General features: G+C 40.5%; 1 protein-coding gene across 1 annotated transcript; it reads right to left on the reverse strand.

The window, feature by feature from the left end:
* Nucleotides 1–1,400: 1,400 nt before the first annotated feature.
* Nucleotides 1,401–10,880, reverse strand: LOC119722018. Its single transcript, XM_038191993.1, has 5 exons — nucleotides 10,247–10,880; nucleotides 9,187–9,255; nucleotides 7,661–7,744; nucleotides 6,502–6,585; nucleotides 1,401–5,360 (listed from the first exon to the last, which is right to left on the reverse strand). Exons 1-5 carry the CDS (start codon nucleotides 10,875–10,877, stop codon nucleotides 5,185–5,187), a joined length of 1,044 nt encoding a protein of 347 aa, XP_038047921.1. The 5' UTR covers nucleotides 10,878–10,880; the 3' UTR covers nucleotides 1,401–5,184.
* Nucleotides 10,881–23,668: the final 12,788 nt, after the last annotated feature.

Here is a 23,668-nt window from a genome sequence, read left to right on the forward strand (position 1 = left end):
TCGATCGAATGTTGTCATTGGCCACTTTTTTTCTTTGTGAAAAGTACGGCGGTTTTTTTCAACCTAATCATAACAAGTTTAACATGTAAGGAAAGAGGAGGAGCTAAGCTATTCGATTCCGTTTACCCCCACACAATTTGATACTCTAGTCAGGAGTTACAGTCAAAAGAGTTGACGCGAGGGCGCTCAATCGGTGCGTTTACACAGGAAAATGATGAAAAGTTCACATTTTCCAAGCCGAAAGTACGTGGATTTTTTTCAAGATAAAAAAAATTACATATACCATGAGAAAGAGAAAGAGTTAAATTGTACAGAACCGTTTACCCCCATTGAAAAAGACCGCTTGGTTATCAAACTATGACTCGAAACATCGAAAAAGGGGGCATTTTTACCGGGATTCTCGCCCGGAAACTGGCCTGCACAGAGGTTTGAGCTTAAGTGAACACAACAAATTCAGTGAGTTCTCGATATGATGGCTCCACACATGATTTGTTTTCTCATGAACACGCATGCTGGAATTTGCATCCTTGTGGAGTAATTCCTTTGTTCTCGTGTACTTAAGTTTTCAAGCTTGAAGGTGTACCTGCAAATGCGCCTCTTTTAACCACAATTCATTTTCTGAGTTGAAATTCGGACTTAATAACCCTTACATAAAATACTTCAATTTGCGATTCGAAATTCCTAGTTTTTGAGCAAAATCCATTTATCTATTTCGTGATAACCTTTTGGAAATTCACGTATAGAAATTGCTCTGTGGAGACGTTTACAATCTTTTGTGCAAATGTCTCCACAGGGTACCGTGTACCAGATCAAACATATGTGTGAAGTTTAATGCGTTTATCAAACTCAGGCACGATCTTTACACACTGGATATCATCCCATACCTGAATCTACTACCTTATGGAGTCCTGCCCTGTGGAGACAAAGTTATCAGTGCCTGACTATCCTTATAAATCATCCTTGTGGAGACGAATTGTGTGTAGGTAATTTGCATAGTGCATGAAATTTAACCAATCACAGACTTTCTACTTTATTCAAGGATTGAATGTGTTACCCCATGGAGACCCTTGTTGTAATGATTCACTTTTGCTTCCAATTTTTTTTCGGATTAAATATGAGAAAAGTGCATGAAATTTAGCCAATCACAGACTTTCTACTTTATTCAAGGATTGAATGTGTTGTTACCCTATGGAGACCCATTTGCTTCATTTTTTTCCGGAATTAATATGCAGGCATGCAACTGGGAAATCACAAACAAAAGAGGAAATTCACATTTTTCCCAGACTTTGTACAGTGTTTTTCTATTTTCAATGGCACACATGGGAAGTAAAAAAAGACGAAATCAGCTGATCTGAGGAAAAGTTGCATGCCTGAATATGAGAAAACAATCAGACACAATGTTTGGGGCTTATATCAGTATCACTATTCAAACTGAATATTTATTTTCAAATGACAGCAAGAGCAGTTGTGACCTGTCCCGATTTCAAATCCTTACAAATCCTAAAAAAAAAAAAAAACATTTTCGTTTGCGATAATCACATAATATTGGGTCCAGTCTCCAAAGATCACATCTTCTGTGCAATAACAATACAACTTGCCTCATTACTTAAAATCCGGCTCCTGAAATATAATGCCGTATACATGTTATATTTAGGACCCCCCCCCCAAAAAAAAAACAAGGAAATAATGTTGCAGCCTGACGCCAATTTTTCTTCATATATCATCTCAATGAAGGTCAGTTATTGCAAAAAAATGATGATAAGACATGAATCCGGGACTTTCCAATTTTTTTAAGGAAATATTTGGACAGTTTTCTTGATTATAGACTTTGTACACAACTGCTGAAGTGCAGGTTGCAACATTTTTTCCAAAAACAACATCGGCTTATGTTACCTATGTACCCTTTTTTGAAGACCCGGACATTATTTTTGTCAGGAAAATTGTTTTATCCCCCTCCAAAATAAAACCAAAAAAACCCATCAAAACCCATACATAACTACCTTTTACCCTTGACTACATGCAGACACCTACACAAATGTACATAAAGATCCCCCCAAAATATGTCATTTTGAAGCAGAATTTTCCAGGGGCCTTAACTCACGTACTAGAGAAAAGACTGTGTCTTGAGGTAAAATGCTGCAAATAACACTTTGCCGCCCTTCAACTTACAGAAAAGTACATACAAGTCTGTAAAATCGACCATTCAACAGACAAAAATCACTTCCACTTTTTGGAATTGTTGAAATTTGCTGTGAATATATATTATAATGTGACTGACTTTATGTACCGGTATGTGATTTGTTTTCAAATAGATTCTCCCTGGATAAAATATTTTTAATCGAAACCCCAGAGTTTTTTTGTCAAAAATGTTCTCAAACATCAACTATTACAATAACCACTTTAACAATCGAAAAACCCAATAACTTTTATTAAATTTAAACATGAACACTCAAATAGTCCTGGTACTTTACTGGATGACAATAAAACTTTGATTCGCATTTCACAATCACATTTTACACCAGCAACTAATGACTGTACTCTACCGGTACGCTCAAATAGTCCTGATATGGCGATAAACCTTTGATTTGCATTTCACAATTACATTGACAGTTGAGAGATGTATTTCCACCAGTCACCAAAGGCAGTACTCTACCTTTAATGCATTTGTCGAGAGTGGTGACTAACAATGAGTTGGGGTCAAGTGATTTTCATAAACAAGCATTATTCGAAAACATACAATTAGTAAGAAAATTCCTTTGATAAAAAACACACATATATCAACTGAAGCTCCATAACTTTGCTGCCCTACCACTTGAGGACAAAATCAACATAAGAAAAAATTACTCCAACCTATCCATTTGAAATTATTAGAATTTACTGTGAATATAATGTGACTGAATTCATAGAAGTTATTGTTTGTCTTATTTTCCCCCTGAAAACAGGCTCTCCATATAAAGAATGTTTTGATGAAAAATCCATTTATTACAATACATTTGTTTGATTTGCAAACCATCCAAGTTTTTTTTGTCAAAAACGTTCTCAAACATCAACTATTACAATAACCACTCTAACAATCGACAAAGCCCAATAACTGTTATTAAATTTTTAGCATGAGTACTCGAATAGTCCTGATACTTTTCTTGATGGCGATAAACCTTTGATTCGCATATTTCACAATTACATTGAAAGTTGAGAGTTGTATTTCCACCAGTCACCAATGGCAGTACTCTACCTTTAATGCATTTGTCGAGGGGGGTGACTTATTATGAGGTGGGGTCAAGTGATTTTCATACACACATTATTCGAAAACATACAATTAGTAAGAAAATTCCTTTGATAAAAAAACACACGATATATCAACTGAAGCTTCATAACTTTGCCGCCCTACCACTTGAGGACAAATTCAACGGAGACAAAATATACTCCAACCTATCCGTTTGAAATTATTAGAATTTACTGTGAATATAATGTGACTGAATTCATAGAAGTTATTGTTTGTCTTATTTTCCCCCTGAAAACAGGCTCTCCATACAAAGAATGTTTTGATGAAAAATCCATTTATTACAATACATTTGTTTGATTTGCAAACCACCCAAGTTTTTTTTGTCAAAAGCGTTCTCAAACATCAACTATTACAATAACCACTCTAACAATCGACAAAGCCCAATAACTGTTATTAAATTTTTAGCATGAGCACTCGAATAGTCCTGATACTTTCCTTGATGGCGATAAACCTTTGATTTGCATATTTCACAATTACATTGAAAGTTGAGAGTTGTATTTCCACCAGTCACCAATGGCAGTACTCTACCTTTAATGCATTTGTCGAGAGTGGTGACTAACAATGAGTTGGGGTCAAGTGATTTTCATAAACAAGCATTATTCGAAAACATACAATTAGTAAGAAAATTCCTTTGAAAAAAAAAACATGATATATCAACTGAAGCTTCATAACTTTGCCGCCCTACAACTTGAGGACAAAATCAACATAAGAAAAAATTACTCCAACCTTTCAGCTTGAAATTATTAGAATTTAATGTGAATATAATGTGACTGAAAGTGAATGTTTGTCTTTTTTATGAAAATAGGCTCTCCCTTGATAGAATGTTTTGGTTAAAAATCCATTAATTACAATACATTGGTTTGATTTGCAAATCCCCCAAGTTTTTCATCAAAAACATTCTCAAACATCAACTTTAACATTAATTACTTTCAACTCCAACAATCGATTATTACTTTCAACTCCAACGATCGATAATACCCAATCACTGTTGTTTAATTGAAACACAAATACTTTAAAGATTATGCAGGAAAATGTGGTGCATGTACATGTATTTCATGGGTTATTAAGAAGAGGCTCTCAGGTCAAATTCAATATTTTTTTCCTACACACACTTTCTAATAGCCAGAGTCCTTATGAAAGTTGAAAACAGATCACAAGTCTCTTGCCTAATATTTAAATGGTAAAAAATATCATTTTATTTTGATACCCTTCCATTAAAAATTGAAAAAAAAATTTGTCATATTAACAACTATATACCGGTAGGTCTGTACATTTTTTGAAAGGGAATTCTCAGTTCATGTCTGCGTGTGCATGACTATCAATCAAAGTGAGGTAGATTTAAGATTCTTTAATAAAATCTTGACTTAAATAGTCCGTGAAATCTGTTGATTTTTTTTTCCACATGCCTTTACATTTTGAACACAACTTATTTGAAAACTATTTTAAACATCAAGGCAATACTCAGCGGCGATAAAGTTCAGGTTCCAAGCCTTAAAATGGTATAAAAATAATAGTGGTACTTTTTCCGCACCGATGCTAGAGCCTCGTCAAAAAAGCTGCAGGCTTTCTGGGACACACGCTGTATTAAATATACAGGCCTACTTTTTGTTTGTACAAGTGTCGTCACGCTCAGGTTTCATACAAAAGGAGCATCAACTAAAAAGACTTTTGACAACATTTTAATGGAGGTTTTCCCACTGCCATGATTACTCCCTTGAGGATTCTTTGACTATTGGAAAAAAAAGTGCAGAAAAAAAATAAAAAGACTTTAGAGCCCCTCTTCAAGCTACATGTACGTTACTGTTTCGTGTGGTACTTAACACACAGTACCAATACAAAGCACTGTAGTACTTTGTACTGCAGTAGCCTTTATCTTGTGCTTTTTCTCCTGACCGCGTTTATTATATTATAGACCTTATACTTACGCACTGCCAGGTTCTTTTGTCCAATATGGGAACTGAAGCTGTGATACAAGCTTGACATTCCTTCTTCCCTGGTACCTTTTCTTTCAAGATGAGTTCTCTCATTTGTGCCCAGATGCAGGATGTCTCTTGTTTGGACCAAGGAAATTTGTCTCCTAAATAGAAATATTTGTAAATAAACATAAATATTTTTATAAACAAATTATTCCACATGATAAATGTACAATGTACATGTACGCAGTCAATTTTAGCAACCATCCCATATTACAAATGTAGAAGTCTTTTTCAAATGCAATCATGATAATAAAAAGAAAGATGTTATAAATTACACCATCAGTGCATAAATTAAATATTTACATTACACGTATTGCCCATGGCAACACTATTGTCTGGGCTAAATTATATAATGTCACCTTTTTTAGAAAGGTGGGAGAAAGGCTCAGTTTCAGACGTGGAAATGGTGCATTTCCCATAATAAATCCTATTTAAATAAAAACTACAATCACTACAGTTATATGTAAATACAACTTCTCAAATCAAACTCAACTCTTACAGAGTTATGTCAATGACAGCACTTTATAATCACTCAGAAGTGTTAAATCAAAATTGATTGGGTTAAATTCAACATGTTAACATGATTAATTAAAACATATACGGGGTGTGTATAAAAATAGGAAACCCAAAAGTAAATGAATATGTACAAAATCAAATAACTTTTTCCTCATAAATTATAGACAAGTGTCTGTGACCATGGATGACTGGCTGGTTTGTTATGCAACGGCTGAAATGGCAGTGGGCGAAATGGGACAACATTCAAAGCTTTGTGTGGAAAGTAGAGGTGGAAGTGACATTAAAGACATTGGTTCAAAAGGAGTTAACTTCAACAATGAGAGTGGTTTAATCACAGTGTCAACATTGAATAATTTGTTGTCAAGAAAATGTTGTCTTCTTTCGTTAAAAAAAGCCGGTTCACATGCCCTGAATACCAATTGCCAGTTTGCAACAACTTGGCCCAGTGCAGGTTTTGACCCTTGACAGAATAACAGTGACTGCTCAGTCATCCATGGTCACAGACACACAATCAGGGTATCACTGGAAAGAGGAGACATGGATCTTTCATTTGGTCTATAATTTATTTGGAAATGTTCATTAGATATTATATAAATTACAATTGGGTTTCCTTTTTTTTGTGGAACCGCCCTGTATGCAGGTCGTTTTAAATTTTTAAAGAGTTTTCACAGATCAATCTTTTTTTATCAGAAACATGTGTTTTGCAAACAATATCATGGAACCCACCCTTTCCTGATACACGAAGAGGTCTTGATCCTTCAGCTAACTCGGATGGCATCTCACGTGAGCTGGATCTGGTTTCAGTTTCGACTAAAGAATACACAAAAAAAATATGTTTCTAAACAAATGTTAAGGATGCAGGCCCTGTTCCTTGCCTGTGTGTTACACATTATATTGTTTAATGTAATACAGCTACATCTTGCAGTGGTTGGGATGTAGACAGACTGACCATTCAACCCAAGACCACAAGAATGCAGGACTGAGTTTCCCCAGCTAAGGTGGATCACACATTCTGGATGCATGGTTCCTCTTCTTGAAATTTTTTTGGGATAGCCAATCACAAGGCCCAAGACGGGCCACTCAAGGTGACGACTAAAAAGGAAGAATGGGAATAATCAAAGAGGAAATGAAAAAAGTAGAAAGACGACTATTGATGTTGCGTTTTAATTGAGACAGATCGTAAGTGGATTGAAAGCAGGATGCAAGAAGTGAGGGGAAAAACTGGATGAGTATCTCCTAGTATTCGCTTTGGGGAAAACAGTGTAAGGATGAGAATGGGCAGATAAACATGTGGAGCAGCAAAATGTATGTTTAGGTGGAACAACCAGTGGAAGTCCACTGGAGCACCTGCCAAATTAACATATGTAAAAGAGGCTCAAAGAAGCTACAGAACGACTGAGAGGTTCCAGGGAAGAAGCTAGGTCACGTCCTACTAGATTTGCAATACGTCTTTTAATTTTTTCAAGCAGGGACAAATGACAAGCTGGAGCACCAGCCCAAATATGACAACAGTATTCCATGACAGCACACATTGTGGACTTATACAAGTAGAGCATAACTGCTGGAGGAAGATATTGCCGGGCACGACATAAGCAGCCTACTATCAATGGGCCTGATATCAATGTACATGTATCAAGAAAGTAGTAAGTTAAACTGAAATGTTTATAGTTGCTTTAGTAACAATTCAATTTAATTTCACTTAGGCATGGGCGTTGCACAGGGGGGCAAGGAGGGGGGGCGCTTGCCCCCCCCCCCCTGGAAAAGCAACCAAAAAAAAAATAGGAAGGAAGAAAAAAAAAGAGGAAAAAAGAAAAGAAAAAGAGGCGCGAAGTCATAGTGGTGTAAATTTAATGAGTTGGGGGGGGGGGGGCAAATATCAACCTACCTCTTCTTGGAGTACACCTAGGTGCACATGAAGGGCTTGGTTCTCTGGCTGATGATGACTTGTTGAAACAGGTTTGAAGTGAGACTAGAAAAAAAAGAAGAAGACTTTTATTGAAAATTAAATTTCAACAAAATGATTTTGCATGGAATTTATAAACATTCATTGAACAGTTATCCGTAGAATTTTCCACAAAGAAAACAGGAAGGTAACAGGTAATTTTTATGTCATCTTTCAAAGCTCCAGTCAGTAGCCGTGCACTCGTAGCTGCTCTATTTTCTTGTCTACACAATTGATAGCAACGCGAGGCCAGCGAATGATGGCCGTAAAAAGGGCTTCAGAAAATTCGCAATTTTCTTGGCAAACCACAACCGATCCAAACAAACAAAGTTGTTTTGGGTAGTTAAAGACCTACTACATACATTCATCAAGGTATTTTTTTCTATAAAGAAAGATTTCCATGCATTTTGACGATATTATTTCACGGACAAATCGACTAAAAATTAGGTCATGCAATTTCCGGTGTTTTTTTTAGAACGACGAAAGTCTCCCAAAGTAATCAAAGGAAAGAGTGAACCTTCATCTACAAGTAATCTCGTGAACGTGATGTCGTTAGTATTTTAAGAATTCTATGTACACCTAATGTTTCCAACAACTTTCATTTTTCACAACGCGAAAAGATCGTCACCATTGTAAAGCATAGAGTGAGGAACCCAAACACGGTGTGACCTTGTGACCCCATACGCATCGCCTGCACACTGATTAGTCGAGCTTGAGATGGCCTGCTTAATATTCATAAGTCATTCATTGCACGTTCGCACGTGCTGTTCAGGCCATTGGCCTACTTACGTTCATTTACATGCGTACATGTGATTGTGAATCATGAAATCTCGCAAAAGTCTTCATTTTTTAACAGGCAATTTGGACCAAACATTAGAAGACTTCTGCACGTGTTTCACATGAAAATGAAGCGTATACTTGCCTTTATGTACTAAGCCTTGACATTTGTTTTGGCCTTTTTTAAGAATCGAATGTACACCTAAAAATTAACGGCCCTCGATTTTGTTGATAAAAAATATGATTTTGTTTGACAGGCCATAACAACACTTTATATTTGTCAAAAGCAGTTATTTTTGTTATCAAAATAAAACACACGATTTCCACTTTTTGACTTATTTAGCCATCTTGGCCAAACAGTGCATGTATTGAGGCACTTTTTGTGTTTTTCTGTAATCTCGAATACATCTCGTAAAATCTTGCGTACGCTTTTGGGCCATGCGCTTTTTCGGGACGAGAAACTGACGTCAAACAGGGCTGTGTGCGTGACACGGCTACTGACTGGCTCTCTCAATTCATTATGTAATTTCAATTCCAATTATAATGGTAATGAATCAAGGCAGGCAATGCACCCTTGTTTCAATTTATTTGATGTCTTTAGCCAACATGAGTTAGTTATATCCCATAATGTAGCTGCATGAGCTGCACAGGAATAGTAAAGTTAATGTTTGTAAAAAAATTGTTAAATCTACCCTGGTTCATTTCCTGTTCATCTTCATCTCCATCGTCATCAATTTCATCAGTTGCTTCCATCTCAATATCTGCATATAATTTACAAAAACAATATCCAATGAAGAAGTGGGTAGCCAGTAAGAAAACAAACTAGAAGCCCCATATAACAACAAATACCCCACACACAACAAATACCCCAAACACACCAAAGAAAGGACAGACAAACAAACAACCAAACAGACAGACAGACAGACAATATAGACGATTATGACAATTTTGAAAATTTTTATGAGAAAACTTGTTTTTCTGGTAGTGCTACACATCTATTGTGCCAATATTCTCATTATTAAGTAAATGTAAACAGACCAAATGTGAAAAGGCTTAGTCTTGCTGCAGAATAAAGACCTCTAGGTTGTGATCATATTGGCAAGAAAAGTGTGCCTTCTGCTCTGTACTCTACTGTCATGGCATGCAACACCCCATCTGTCTGAATCTTGCAACTATGACCACAACCTAACTTTTAATCCTATATTGAATTAATTGTTCTTTCTTATAACCACAAATGCCGTTTAATAAGGAGACACTTAATGGTCATAACTAGCACCTTAGGGAGACAAAATGGAATATGCTGACATTTCAATGTCACCCTTATGTCTCAGCTCCTATTTAGAGGCAGATTTTTAATGCCGTAAATAGGCTACATTGATTTCAGATTTGTATTCAAGGCACTGCAAGTGGATCACAAGTCCCTACAAGTCCATCACAAGTCTTTTAGTCTTATCACTAGCTTTTCAAATGAACCGCTTCAAAAGCATTCATTTGTCATTGTTCATCAATAGTTTCTTGTGAATGGCATTTATGGAAAGACTTGTGAGTGGATTTGTGAAACGTCTTGCAGGGAACTTGAATACAACTCTGACTCTTGGTCCCAAAAAATAATACCATAAACATATTGGGGTTGGATGGTGTAAAATTGGGGTTAAGGGTCAGAAAAGGTGGAATCTGATGTAAAGGTCCATAGGAAAGTCTCCCTTAAGTAAGGTACCACTACAGTTTTGGTAAGTATGTGTGTTTATTTACCTTCAACTTGTATGTCATCCAGAGACTTGCCTGCCCATTGGCCCACATCACCAGCATCAATGGCCATCAATAACTTGGAGACCTTGCACAGTTCAATTGTTGAGTCCTGCACCCTGTAGAAGTCTTTATGTATGTTGACGCTATGGCCAAGATGGCTAGCAACCCATTCTAATTGGTGTGGCTGTAGGCTTAGAATCTGTGCAACTGTTGCAGTGTATTTCTGCATTTTAGTTGTGCGGATGTCTTGTGGTGAGTCAAGAGACACTTCTGAGATAATTTCTTTGAGAACATGACCAGCCTGCATGTGTGTGGATGGTGTGTTTCTCGCAAACATATACTGGTTGGATGGAGGAATGAAAAGATGCCTCAACTTGGAAATTGCATTTAGTGATTTACTGCAGTCTGGAGGAACAATAACAGGGACTGTTCGCCCCCGTTTTCCAATCATCTTCAAGAGGTCGTGACTCTCAAGCAGCTTCTTTTCAAGAGATGTCATCTGGCATAACAGCTCTTCTACCCTTGAGTTGTTCCATCCTGGTCGATTAATGTATGTGTCAGTGGTGATCTGTGAGAGCTCCAATGGCCGTCGTTTGTTGAACAACAAGAGACGTACAAGTGTGACTTTCTGCATCCGCTTTAAAAAGCTGTATTTGGCAGTAGAAGAAGTTGTGAACATTTCATTGCATTTCTTAACCTCACTGGTAACATACTTGGACAGTTTCTGAAGGTCACTGGTTTTAGGTAAACTCACAGGTTTCTTGCTTTTGCGAGTGTTAAGGGTATTGCAAGCTGAGGCAGAAACTTTAAGACCCCATTCTGATCTATGTAGCTGCAGAAACTTATTAGCTTCCTCTTCAGATGTGATGTCATGGGATCGTATGGCCCTTCCTCTTTTAATCCGAGCAAGCCAGGCCAAATCATATCCTGCTTTGAGGGCAAACGATGGACGCTGTAGCTCATGATCACCACCTTCCCCCTCATCCTGTCCTGCCAAATCCTCAACAGCTTGAATTACAGCATCAAACTTAGATGGCTTTAAGAAGTCACCCATAGTTACTCCGCCATCATTTACAAGTTTTTCACAAAACAAACACGCATTGAATTTGTTGTAAGCTCGGATCAAACCACCCTCTACCTCCTTCTGTTTGTAATACTCGATGTGGATTTCATCAAATGAGGAGTCACTTCCATCAGAAGATGAATCAGAAGACGGTTGCACTTGCCATTAGCTTCTAGCTCTGCTTTACCTCTGCAAGGCCGTGGTTGGAATTGTGAGCTATTATCTGTTAGCTGGTCAAATACAATTGATTCCTCATCAGATTCAGATTCATCTGACTCCGAACCATGATAGTCTGAACTATTCTCTGAAGTGTCTGATGAGTCCTCTTCAGTTGCACTTTCTGAATTGTCAGTCGTCATCTGCACAGTTTTGCCATGAGCTTGTATGACTTTATTTGGAAGGGCAGTTTTACAGGCTCCTGCAACAAATGACGATCATCAATGATAGAATGAAAACTTTCCATATCTATGTGACATTCGGTTTTCTGATTGCCATACACATATCCTCCACAAATATCTTCCAGGATATCAAAAGCTGAAGGATCAGGACGACATGGCACGTCTGTTGACAACATGTGAATAGGAATGCTTGCTATATTTGGTTACATCAGTGGCACAAGACACCTCAGACAGACTGCTTGGACGAGTGCTTAAGAGCATTGTGCTATTGGTGGCATCATCAGTAGACCCGGAGTCGACAGTAGGAAGCACCTCAGACAGACTGCTTGGACGAATGCTTGTGAGCATTGTGCTATTGGTGACATTATCAGTGGACCTAGAGTCGACAGTAGGAAGCACCTCAGACAGACTGCTTGGACGAGTGCTTGCCAGCATTGTGCTATTGGTGACATCATCAGTTGACTCAGAGTCCACAGTAGGAAGCACTTCAGACAGACTGCTTGGACGAATACTTAAGAGCATTGTGCTATCGGTGACATCATCAGTAGACCCAGAGTCGACAGTAGGAAGCACCGCAGACAGACTGCTTGGACGAGTGCTCGTGAGCATTGTGCTATCGGTGGCATCATTAGTGGACCCAGAGTCGACAGTAGGAAGCACCTCAGACAGACTGCTTGGACAAATGCTTGAGACCATTGTGCTATTGTTGACATCATCAGTAGACCCAGAGTTGACAGTAGGAAGCACCTCAGACAGACTGCTTGGACGAGTGCTTGTGAGCATTGTGCTATCGGTGGCATCATTAGTGGACCCAGAGTCGACGGTAGGAAGCACCTCAGACAGACTGCTTGGACAAATGCTTGAGAGCATTGTGCTATTGGTGACATCACCAGTAGACCCAGAGTCGACAGTAGAAAGCACCTCAGACAGACTGCTTGGACGAATGCTTGTAAGCATTGTCCTATTGGTGGCAATATCAGTGGACCCAGAGTCGACAGTAGGACGCACCTCAGACAGACTGCTTGGACTAAGGCTTGTGAGCATTGTGCTATTGGTGACATCACCAGTAGACCCAGAGTCGACAGTAGGAAGCACCTCAGACAGACTGCTTGGACGAATGCTTGAGAGCATTGTGCTATTGGTGACATCACCAGTAGACCAAGAGTCGACAGTAGAAAGCACCAAAGACAGACTGCTTGGAAGAATGCATGTGAGCATTGTGTTATTGGTGACATCATCGGTAGACCCAGAGTCGACAGTAGGAAGCACCTCAGACAGACTGCTTGGACAAATGCTTGCGAGCATTGTGCTATTGGTGACATTATCAGTGAACCCAGAGTTGACAGTAGGAAGCACCTCAGACAGACTGCTTGGACAATTGCTTGCGAGCATTGTGCTATTGGTGACATTATCAGTGGACCCAGAGTTGACAGAAGGAAGCACCTCAGACAGACTGCTTGGACTAAGGCTAGCGAGCATTGTGCTATTGGTGACATCATCAGTGGACCCAGAGTCGACAGAAGGAAGCACCTCAGACAGACTGCTTGGACTAATGCTTGCAAGCATTGTGCTATTGGTGGCATCATTAGTTGAATCAGGTTTGACAGTAGGAAGCACCTCAGACGGACTGCTTGGACGAGTGCTTGCCAGCATTGTGCTAGTGGTGACATTATCAGTGGACCCAGAGTCGACAGTAGGAAGCACCTCAGACAGACTGCTTGGACGAATGCTTAAGAGCATTGTGCTATTGGTGACATTATCAGTAGACCCAGAGTTGACAGTAGGAAGCACCTCAGACAGACTGCTTGGACGAATACTTAAGAGCATTGTGCTATCGGTGACATCATCAGTAGACCCAGAGTCGACAGTAGGAAGCACCTGAGACAGACTGCTTGGACGAGTGCTTGTGAGCATTGTGCTATTGGTGACATCATTAGTGGACCTGGAGTTGACAGTAGGAAGCACCTCAGACAGACTGCTTGGACAAATGCTTGAGAGCATTGTGCTATTGGTGACATCACCAGTAGCCCCAGAGTCGACAGTAGGAAGCACCTCAGACAGACTGCTTCGATGAGTGATTGAGAGCATTGTGCTATTGGTGACCTTATCAGTGGACCCAGAGTCGACAGTAGGAAGCACCTCAGACAGACTGCTTGGACGAGTGCTTGTGAGCATTGTGCTATCGGTGGCATCATTAGTGGACCCAGAGTCGACAGTAGGAAGCACCTCAGACAGACTGCTTGGACAAATGCTTGCGAGCATTGTGCTATTGGTGACCTTACCAGTGGACCCAGAGTCGACAGTAGGAAGCACCTCAGACAGACTGCTTGGACTAAGACTGGTGAGCATTGTGCTATTGGTGACAGTAGGAAGCACCTCAGACAGACTGCTTGGACTAAGGCTTGTGAGCATTGTGCTATTGGTGACAAGACTGCTTGGAATGCTTGACACAGGACAATTATCTTCAGGATTGCAGTGAATATCTGGGTGTGTAGTTTGTGAAATGCATCTATTACTCTTCCTCCATGGCAAACAGATGTCACCATAGTCATAGGTAAGTTCTTGCCCAACGGAAATGTCCCTTAATGCAAAAAGAAACAAGTAAGGGATGCCACTGAAGACTCTTTTTTTCATGACACACAAGGGAATGACATGGTCATCATTCACTAGTCCTCCAAGCCTGGAATCATCATGGGTGGCATCAATACTGCAGGTCAACAAGACAAAAAAAAAACAGTGCATAAGTTTGACTGCTCAATAAAAATACATCAGGCACATTTTCCGAATTAGAGCATGATAAGGGCATTCATCACAAATCATGGGTTACACATTTTCTGAATTTGATTATTTTCCAAACATGCATGGACTTACTCCATAGAGCATTCATCACCAATCATGGGTCACACAATTTTCTGAATTTGATTATTTACACATTTTCTGAATTTGATTATTTTCCAAACATGCATGGACTTACTCCATAGGGCATTCATCACCAATCATGGGTTACACATTTTCTGAATTTGATTATTTTCCAAACATGCATGGACTGACTCCATAGGGCATTCATCACCAATCATGGGTTACACATTTTCTGAATTTGATTATTTACACACTTTCTGAATTGGATTATTTTCCAAACATGCATGGACTTACTCCATAGGGCATTCATCACCAATCATGGGTTACACATTTTCTGAATTTGATTATTTCCCAAACATGCATAAACTGACTCCATAGGGCATTCATCACCAATCATGGGTTACACATTTTCTGAATTTGATTATTTTTCAAACATGCATGGACTGATTCCATAGGGCATTCATCACCAATCATGGGTGACACATTTTCTGAATTTGATTATTTCCTAAACATGCATGGACTGATTCCATAGGGCATTCATCACCAATCATGGGCTACACATTTTCTGAATTTGATTATTTTCCAAACATGCATGGACTGACTCCATAGGGCATTCATCACCAATTATTTTTTTAAACAGTTTTCTGAATTTGATTATTTTCCAAACATGCATGGACCTACTCCATAGGGCATTCATCACCAATCATGGGTTACACATTTTCTGAATTTGATTATTTACACATTTTCTGAATTTTATTATTTCTCAAACAAGAATGGACTGACTGTGATATGATATGATAGAATAATGACAAGACTAACGATGTATTAAGTGAAGTTCTGTAGCTCATGTTCCACGCTCCATGTACAGTAATCAAGTTACCCTGGGAGGTATAGATCAAAGGTTATATGAATATGCATGGTCCAATTACATCCCCCCTTTTGAGAACAAAATCTATGAATGAAAGTGAGGGTTAAATGAACTAGATTTTGTAGCAAATTTGGAAATACATATACAATGCATTGTCCTGTGTGTCGAAGGAATGAACTAATCGCCAAATTATCATCTAATTTGCTGAACCAAGTAGGAAACTTTTCTACTGTCTTGCTTATTATCAACAATATATTTTAGGAACTCTTTTTCGGAACTCTATTTTCGGAACACTTTTAAATAACTTTGGTGTTGTAACACATCCTTTTCGCACACTTTTCTCTTATTTTCTAAATGACAAAAACAAAACTTAAAATTTGTCTGCATAAAAAATTGTTTCTTTGTTGAACAAAGTGAACTAAAATTGTCTTTACTTAGTTACTTTTTTCTTTTACGCTAGTACTTCTTTCTGTGCCTTGTAACGACAAAAAAAAATACATTAAAAGAATAAAACTTAAAAAAAAAATGAATTTGTTGTCTCTAAGCGTTACTTGAAACAGGCTTATGTTTCAATCAGTCTTTGTGGTTTCTTCACTACGCGGCCACTGCGTGTACGGTATGGTTCAGTAGGCACAGCAGGTAAGTTAGTGATAGAGTTGTTGTTGTCACTGTGTTGTTTCTGATCAGTAGACTTGCTCCCAGTCTTCCTCAGTATAGACTTGGGGGCATGTGGGTTGAGTGACGGGGTATGTACGCTAGCAACTGGTGGGTCTGCAAAGCGGAGTGTCTTTCTCATTGGTTCAGTATTGCGAATGTGCACTCTGTTACGGCGTAAGCTTTGTCCAGTTGGTGTCTGAACAATGAATGATCTGGGTTCTGGACAAGCATCTTTGACAACTGCGGGTGTCCATTTCCCAGTGTGATGATCTTGATATGATATGATAGAATAATGACAAGACTAACGATGTATTAAGTGAAGTTCTGTAGGTCATGTTCCACGCTCCATGTACAGTAATCAAGTAACCCTGGGAGGTATAGATCAAAGGTTATATGAGTATGCATGGTCCCATTACACTGACTCCATAGGGCATTCATCACCAATCATTAGGGTTACACATTTTCTGAATTTGATTATTTTCCAAACATGCATGAACTGACTCCATAGGGCATTCATCACCAATCATGGGTTACACATTTTCTGAATTTGATTATTTCCCAAATATGCATGGACTGACTCCATGTCTTTCTCATTGGTTCAGTATTGCGAATGTGCACTCTGTTACGGCGTAAGCTTTGTCCAGTTGGTGTCTGAACAATGAATGATCTGGGTTCTGGACAAGCATCTTTGACAACTGCGGGTGTCCATTTCCCAGTGTGATGATCTTGAACCGTCACGTGTTGTCCCGGTACCAGTGATGATAGTTTGCGCATACCATCACGGTCATGGTACTCCTTCTGTTTGTCTTGGCGCTGGGCCAACCTGGCATACACGTCATCTTTGTCGTGCCGGTTGTGTCGAATCTTCGACGGAAGATTGTCCTTGAGTTTGCGACCATTGAGTAGCTCTGCAGGTGAGGGAAGAGCACTGTCTATCGGAGTTGTGCGGAGGCATAGGAGTGCAAGGTAGGGGTCCATGTTGGACTGCTTTGCCTTTGTCAAGGTCAATTTCACAGTCTGTATCATCCGCTCGATGAAACCGTTACTCCTTGGATACCTTGGGCTTGATGTTACGTGATCAAATTCCCAGTCTTGGGAGAATTTGTGGTACTCACGGCTGTCGTACTGCGGCCCATTGTCACTTATGACTTTGGTGGGGATACCTTGCTCACTGAAGATTTGTTTTGTGAGAGTTATTACCGCTGCACTCGAACACTGACCACTCACGCGACGTACAAATGTAGCTTTGGAATAATAGTCCGCGATGATGAGGTAGTCAGCATTGTCAAAATGGAATAGATCCGTTCCGACGGTCTGCCAAGGCCGCTGGGGTATCTCATGAGGTAGTAGAGGCTCATAAGACTGCTTGCGCTGATGTGTTTGGCACACAACGCATTTCCCAACCAACTGTTCAATGTCCTTGTTGATACCTGTCCAATACACGCACACTTTGGCTCGCAGTTGGCATTTGTTGACACTTTGGTGTCCGGCGTGTATTTTTGCGAGTGTCTCTCGTTGCATGGATTCGGGAATGATGATTCTGTCTCCCTTGACGACTAGGCCGTTGTCGACCGACAGTTCGTCTCTACATGACCAGTAGTGACGTATGCATTTAGGCAGATCCTTGGGATCCTCCGGCCAGCCAGTCATGATTGTCTCAGACAATGGTCGTAGAGTAGAATCACTAGCTGTCTCTTGCTTGAGCTGAGTGAGTCTAGCTTGAGAGAACTGTATGGCGTAGATTGTCGTATCAAAGTTGATCTGAGGGCCATACGCGGGATTGAGTCGCGAAAGAGCGTCTGCGAGTAATAGTTCGCGTCCCGGCTTGTATACGATCGTGAAATCATAGGGCTGCAAACGCAACATCATACGCTGGAGTCTTGGGGGTGTGTTAGCGAGGCTTTTGTGTTGGATGTTCTCCAAGGGCTTGTGGTCAGACTCCACAACGAACTTTGACCCGTAAAGGTAAGTGTGGAATCGTGTACAACCAAACACCACTGCAAGCAACTCGCGTTCGATGTTTGCGTATCGTTTCTCAGTTTCTGTCAGTGCTTTGCTCGCGAATGCCACAGGTTTGTTGTTTTGCAGGAGTGTCGCTCCGAGTCCTTTCAGAGACGCGTCGACCTGTAGCACTGTGGGTTGTTGAGGGTCGAAGTGGGTGAGCGTACACTCAGTACCGATTAGCGACTTGACATTTTCGAATGCTTTCTGGTGCGATTCCGTCCACTGCCACTCGCTTTCTTTGCGTAGCAGTGCGCGGAGTGTGTCCGTATGATCAGCGAGTCTGGGGAGAAACGGCGCGAGGTACTGCACCATGCCCAGAAACTGCTGAAGTTCGTTGACATTCTGCGGTGCAGGAAGTGCATGTATGTCTTGCACCTTCTCCGGGTCGGGGTGCACACCAGAGGCATCGTACAGGCATCCGAAGAACTTAATGCAAGGGGTTCTCACCTCGCACTTGCTGAGATTGAAGATCAGGCCGTATTTGCGAGCGACTTGCATGACGTTGTGTAAGTGTTTGTCATGTTCTTCGACTGTAGAACCGAAGACTGCGATATCATCTGCAATCCCCAAAGTGCCAGGGCATTGCTCCAGGATCATGTCCATTTTCTCCTGGAAGATATCCTGGGAGACTTTCAGCCCGAAGGGTAGGCGACGGAAACGATACCGTCCAAATGGCGAATTGAAGGTTGTCAAGATACTGGACTCCTCATCCAGCACGATGCTCCAGTACCCATGTCGTGCATCCAGCTTGCTGAACACTTTAGCGCCACTGAATTGATGTGTGATTTCTTCCAGTGTTGGCGTTTTGTGATATGTCCGCTTGGAGGCTTTGTTCAGTGCTTGCGGGTCTAGGCACACGCGAAGACTGCCGTTGGGCTTTCTGCTGAATGCCAGTGACGAAACCCAGTCTGTGGGCTCCATGACCTTGGTAATGACATTCATGCTTTCCATTCTGTCCAGTTCAGTCTTAAGCTCCTCCTTGATCTGGATTGGGTACTTTCGTGGAGGATGTACGACCGGACATGCATCCTCTCGTAGCGTGATATGGTATTCACCGGGGAATTTACCAATCCCAGTGAAGCGATCAAGATACATGCTCTGGAGGTCATCTTTCGTTGGTATTGGCTGGATGGGCTCACGTTGTGTCTGCGATGTGCGATGAACACCCACAGAACTGTCACTGCGTCGCGGTGTTTTGCGTATCGCACAGTTGAGCGTGATGAGGTGGAGAGCTCGTGAGGTCGGAAGTCCAAGGATTGCCGGACCTGTAGTATCGGCGACGAAGAAATCTGCGTCAAGCCAGTCTGTCTCACCGTAGCTGCATGGAATTTTGACGCATCCGTATTGTTGAATTCCGGTTCCATTGTAGGCTGTGAGAAACGTACTTTGCGGTGTAGTGGAGCCCGGCTGAGGATACCCATCTGCGTCCAGTGATCGCGGAAATGTGTCGAAATGTGCGAAGGGGGAGTAGGTTCCCTTGTGCGCCTGTGTCGACCTTGACATTAAACGTGTGTGATCCAGGACGATGTTTCAGTTTGATGTGAAGTATTGCGAAAAGTTCATCGCGAGTATCAGTTGAACGCTCAACGTCATCGTGATTGTGCTGGGCTGTGATGGTGTCGAAAGCGATGTTCTCAAACTGGTCCTGCATATCAGTCACTTCATACTCAACCGCGTTTACCTCGTTGGATTTACGAGGTTTGGAGCGCGATGAAGACTGACGACCGCGTTTAGGTGAGTATGATCCCCTGGTACGCGTGCGTGATTTGCGTGTGGTACGTGGTTTAGTCTTAGTGCCTGCTGTACTGAAGCACATGTGTTGCCAGTGTCCATCTTTGCCGCAACCATTGCATGTTGTGCCGTATGCGGGACACTTATCGCGAGGTCGATATGGGTGTCGTCCACCACAGTTTTTGCATTGTCCTCGCGTCCTGACGAAGTCCACCTGGGCCTTGCCAATATGGCTCAGTTGTGCCACATGCATGACACTGCCTTCGTGTGCTCGGCAAATGTCCAAATGAGTTGCAGTTTGTCGTCCTTTCGGAGCAGTTTCTTTTGCACCTCAGAGTATTTTACCCTTGAGATGAGAACCTCGATAATTCTCTCATTGAGGGCTGTTTCACTGGCGAATTGGCATTTCATGGCTTTAGCTTTGCATCGTGTGTAGAAGTCATCAATGCTCTCGGTTTCCATCTGGACAAACCGTTGAAATTCCAACCGATGTATGCGGAAATTGTCCTGGGGTTCAATCTGGCTGGAGAACTTGTCCCAGATGTTTTGAGGATTTTTGAGGTCTTCGTAAGTCAGACCCCATGTGTTGAACATACGGAGACCCTCTTTCCCAGACCATATGATATAATTGTGCTGGTCTTTATCCTCAATGTTTTTGACAGCGAACCACATAGAAGCAGTTTGTTTAAAGTCCTTATATGCTTGGGGCCTGTCATTGGTTTCCCAGTCCATCTTTGGTTGAGGCAGGCCTATTGAATCGGCCATGGCGACTCAATTGTCCGTGCGAAAACGTAGTCAAAATGCAGTCGAGCCGAAGCAGGATTCTGCGAACCGCGATGTACGAAGCAGAGGTCAAAGGTCACCTCCCGACACAATGAAATTGGCTTCGCGCACTGTACGTTGTTCGTGTGTGTAAAACTATTGCACAGTACTGTATGTGTGTACACGTACCGTATACTGTTGTTGCGTGCACGGGACTTGTTGCAGCGAAACGTGGAACTTTTCACAGCGTTGATCTCGCCCAGAAATGTTCGATCGAGGGTATTTTTCGATGTCTATTAGGGTAGACAACTTACACCGCTGCCACCATGTGATATGATATGATAGAATAATGACAAGACTAACGATGTATTAAGTGAAGTTCTGTAGGTCATGTTCCACGCTCCATGTACAGTAATCAAGTAACCCTGGGAGGTATAGATCAAAGGTTATATGAATATGCATGGTCCCATTACACTGACTCCATAGGGCATTCATCACCAATCATTAGGGTTACACATTTTCTGAATTTGATTATTTTCCAAACATGCATGAACTGACTCCATAGGGCATTCATCACCAATCATGGGTTACACATTTTCTGAATTTGATTATTTCCCAAATATGCATGGACTGACTCCATAGGGCATTCATCACCAATCATGGGTTTCACATTTTCTGAATTTGATTATTTTCCAAAAATGCATGAACTGAGTCCATAGGGCATTCATCACCAATCATTAGGCTTACACATTTTCTGAATTTGATTATTTCTCAAACAAGAATAGACTGATTCCATAGGGCATTCATCACCAATCATGAGTTACACATTTTCTGAATTTGATTATTTCCCAAACATGCATGGACTGACTCCATAGGGCATTCATCACCAATCATGGGTTACACATTTTCTGAATTTGATTATTTCCCAAACATGCATAAACTGACTCCATAGGGCCTTCATCACCAATCATCGGTGACACATTTTCTAAATTTGATTATTTCCCAAACATGCATGGACTGACTCCATAGAGCATTCATCACCAATCATGGGTTACACATTTTCTGAATTTGATTATTTTCCAAACATGCATGGACTGACTCCATAGGGCATTCATCACCAATCATGGGTTACACATTTTCTGAATTTGATTATTTTCCAAATATGCATGAACTGACTCCATAGGGCATTCATCACCAATCATGGGTTACACATTTTCTGAATTTGATTATTTTCCAAAAATGCATGAACTGAGTCCATAGGGCATTCATCACCAATCATTAGGGTTACACATTTTCTGAATTTGATTATTTCTCAAACAAGAATAGACTGATTCCATAGGGCATTCATCACCAATCATGAGTTACACATTTTCTGAATTGGATTATTTCCCAAACATCCATGGACTGACTCCATAGGGCATTCATCACCAATCATGGGTTTCACATTTTCTGAATTTGATTATTTCCCAAACATGCATGGACTGACTCCATAGGGCATTCATCACCAATCATGGGTTACACATTTTCTGAATTTGATTGTTTTCCAAACATGCATGGACTGAATCCATAGGGCATTCATCACCAATCATGAGTTACACATTTTCTGAATTTGATTATTTTCCAAACATTCATGGACTGACTCCATAGGGCATTCATCACCAATCATGGGTTACACATTTTCTGAATTTGATTATTTCCCAAATATGCATGGACTGACTCCATAGGGCATTCATCACCAATCATGGGTTTCACATTTTCTGAATTTGATTATTTTCCAAAAATGCATGAACTGAGTCCATAGGGCATTCATCACCAATCATTAGGGTTACACATTTTCTGAATTTGATTATTTCTCAAACAAGAATAGACTGATTCCATAGGGCATTCATCACCAATCATGAGTTACACATTTTCTGAATTTGATTATTTCCCAAACATGCATGGACTGACTCCATAGGGCATTCATCACCAATCATGGGTGATTATTTCCCAAACATGCATGGACTGACTCCATAGGGCATTCATCACCAATCATGGGTTACACATTTTCTGAATTTGATTATTTTCCAAACATGCATGGACTGACTCCATAGGGCATTCATCACCAATCATGGGTTACACATTTTCTGAATTTGATTATTTTCCAAAAATGCATGAACTGACTCCATAGGGCATTCATCACCAATCATGGGTTACACATTTTCTGAATTTGATTATTTCTCAAACATGATGGACTGACTCCATAGGGCATTCATCACCAATCATGAGTTACACATTTTCTGAATTTGATTATTTTCCAAACATGCATGGACTGACTCCATAGGGCATTCATCACCAATCATGGGTTACACATTTTCTGAATTTGATTATTTTCCAAAAATGCATGAACTGAGTCCATAGGGCATTCATCACCAATCATGGGTTACACATTTTCTGAATTTGATTATTTCTCAAACATGCATGGACTGATTCCATAGGGCATTCATCACCAATCATGAGTTACACATTTTCTGAATTTGATTATTTCCCAAACATGCATGGACTGACTCCATAGGGCATTCATCACCAATCATGGGTTACACATTTTCTGAATTTGATTATTTCCCAAACATGCATGGACTGACTCCATAGGGCATTCATCACCAATCATGGGTTACACATTTTCTGAATTTGATTGTTTTCCAAACATGCATGGACTGAATCCATAGGGCATTCATCACCAATCATGAGTTACACATTTTCTGAATTTGATTATTTTCCAAACATTCATGGACTGACTCCATAGGGCATTCATCACCAATCATGGGTTACACATTTTCTGAATTTGATTATTTCCCAAATATGCATGGACTGACTCCATAGGGCATTCATCACCAATCATGGGTTTCACATTTTCTGAATTTGATTATTTTCCAAAAATGCATGAACTGAGTCCATAGGGCATTCATCACCAATCATTAGGGTTACACATTTTCTGAATTTGATTATTTCTCAAACGAGAATAGACTGATTCCATAGGGCATTCATCACCAATCATGAGTTACACATTTTCTGAATTTGATTATTTCCCAAACATGCATGGA

The sequence above is a fragment of the Patiria miniata genome, unplaced genomic scaffold (assembly GCF_015706575.1).
Source record: "Patiria miniata isolate m_02_andy unplaced genomic scaffold, ASM1570657v1 HiC_scaffold_14, whole genome shotgun sequence".
Classification (NCBI taxonomy): domain Eukaryota; kingdom Metazoa; phylum Echinodermata; class Asteroidea; order Valvatida; family Asterinidae; genus Patiria; species Patiria miniata.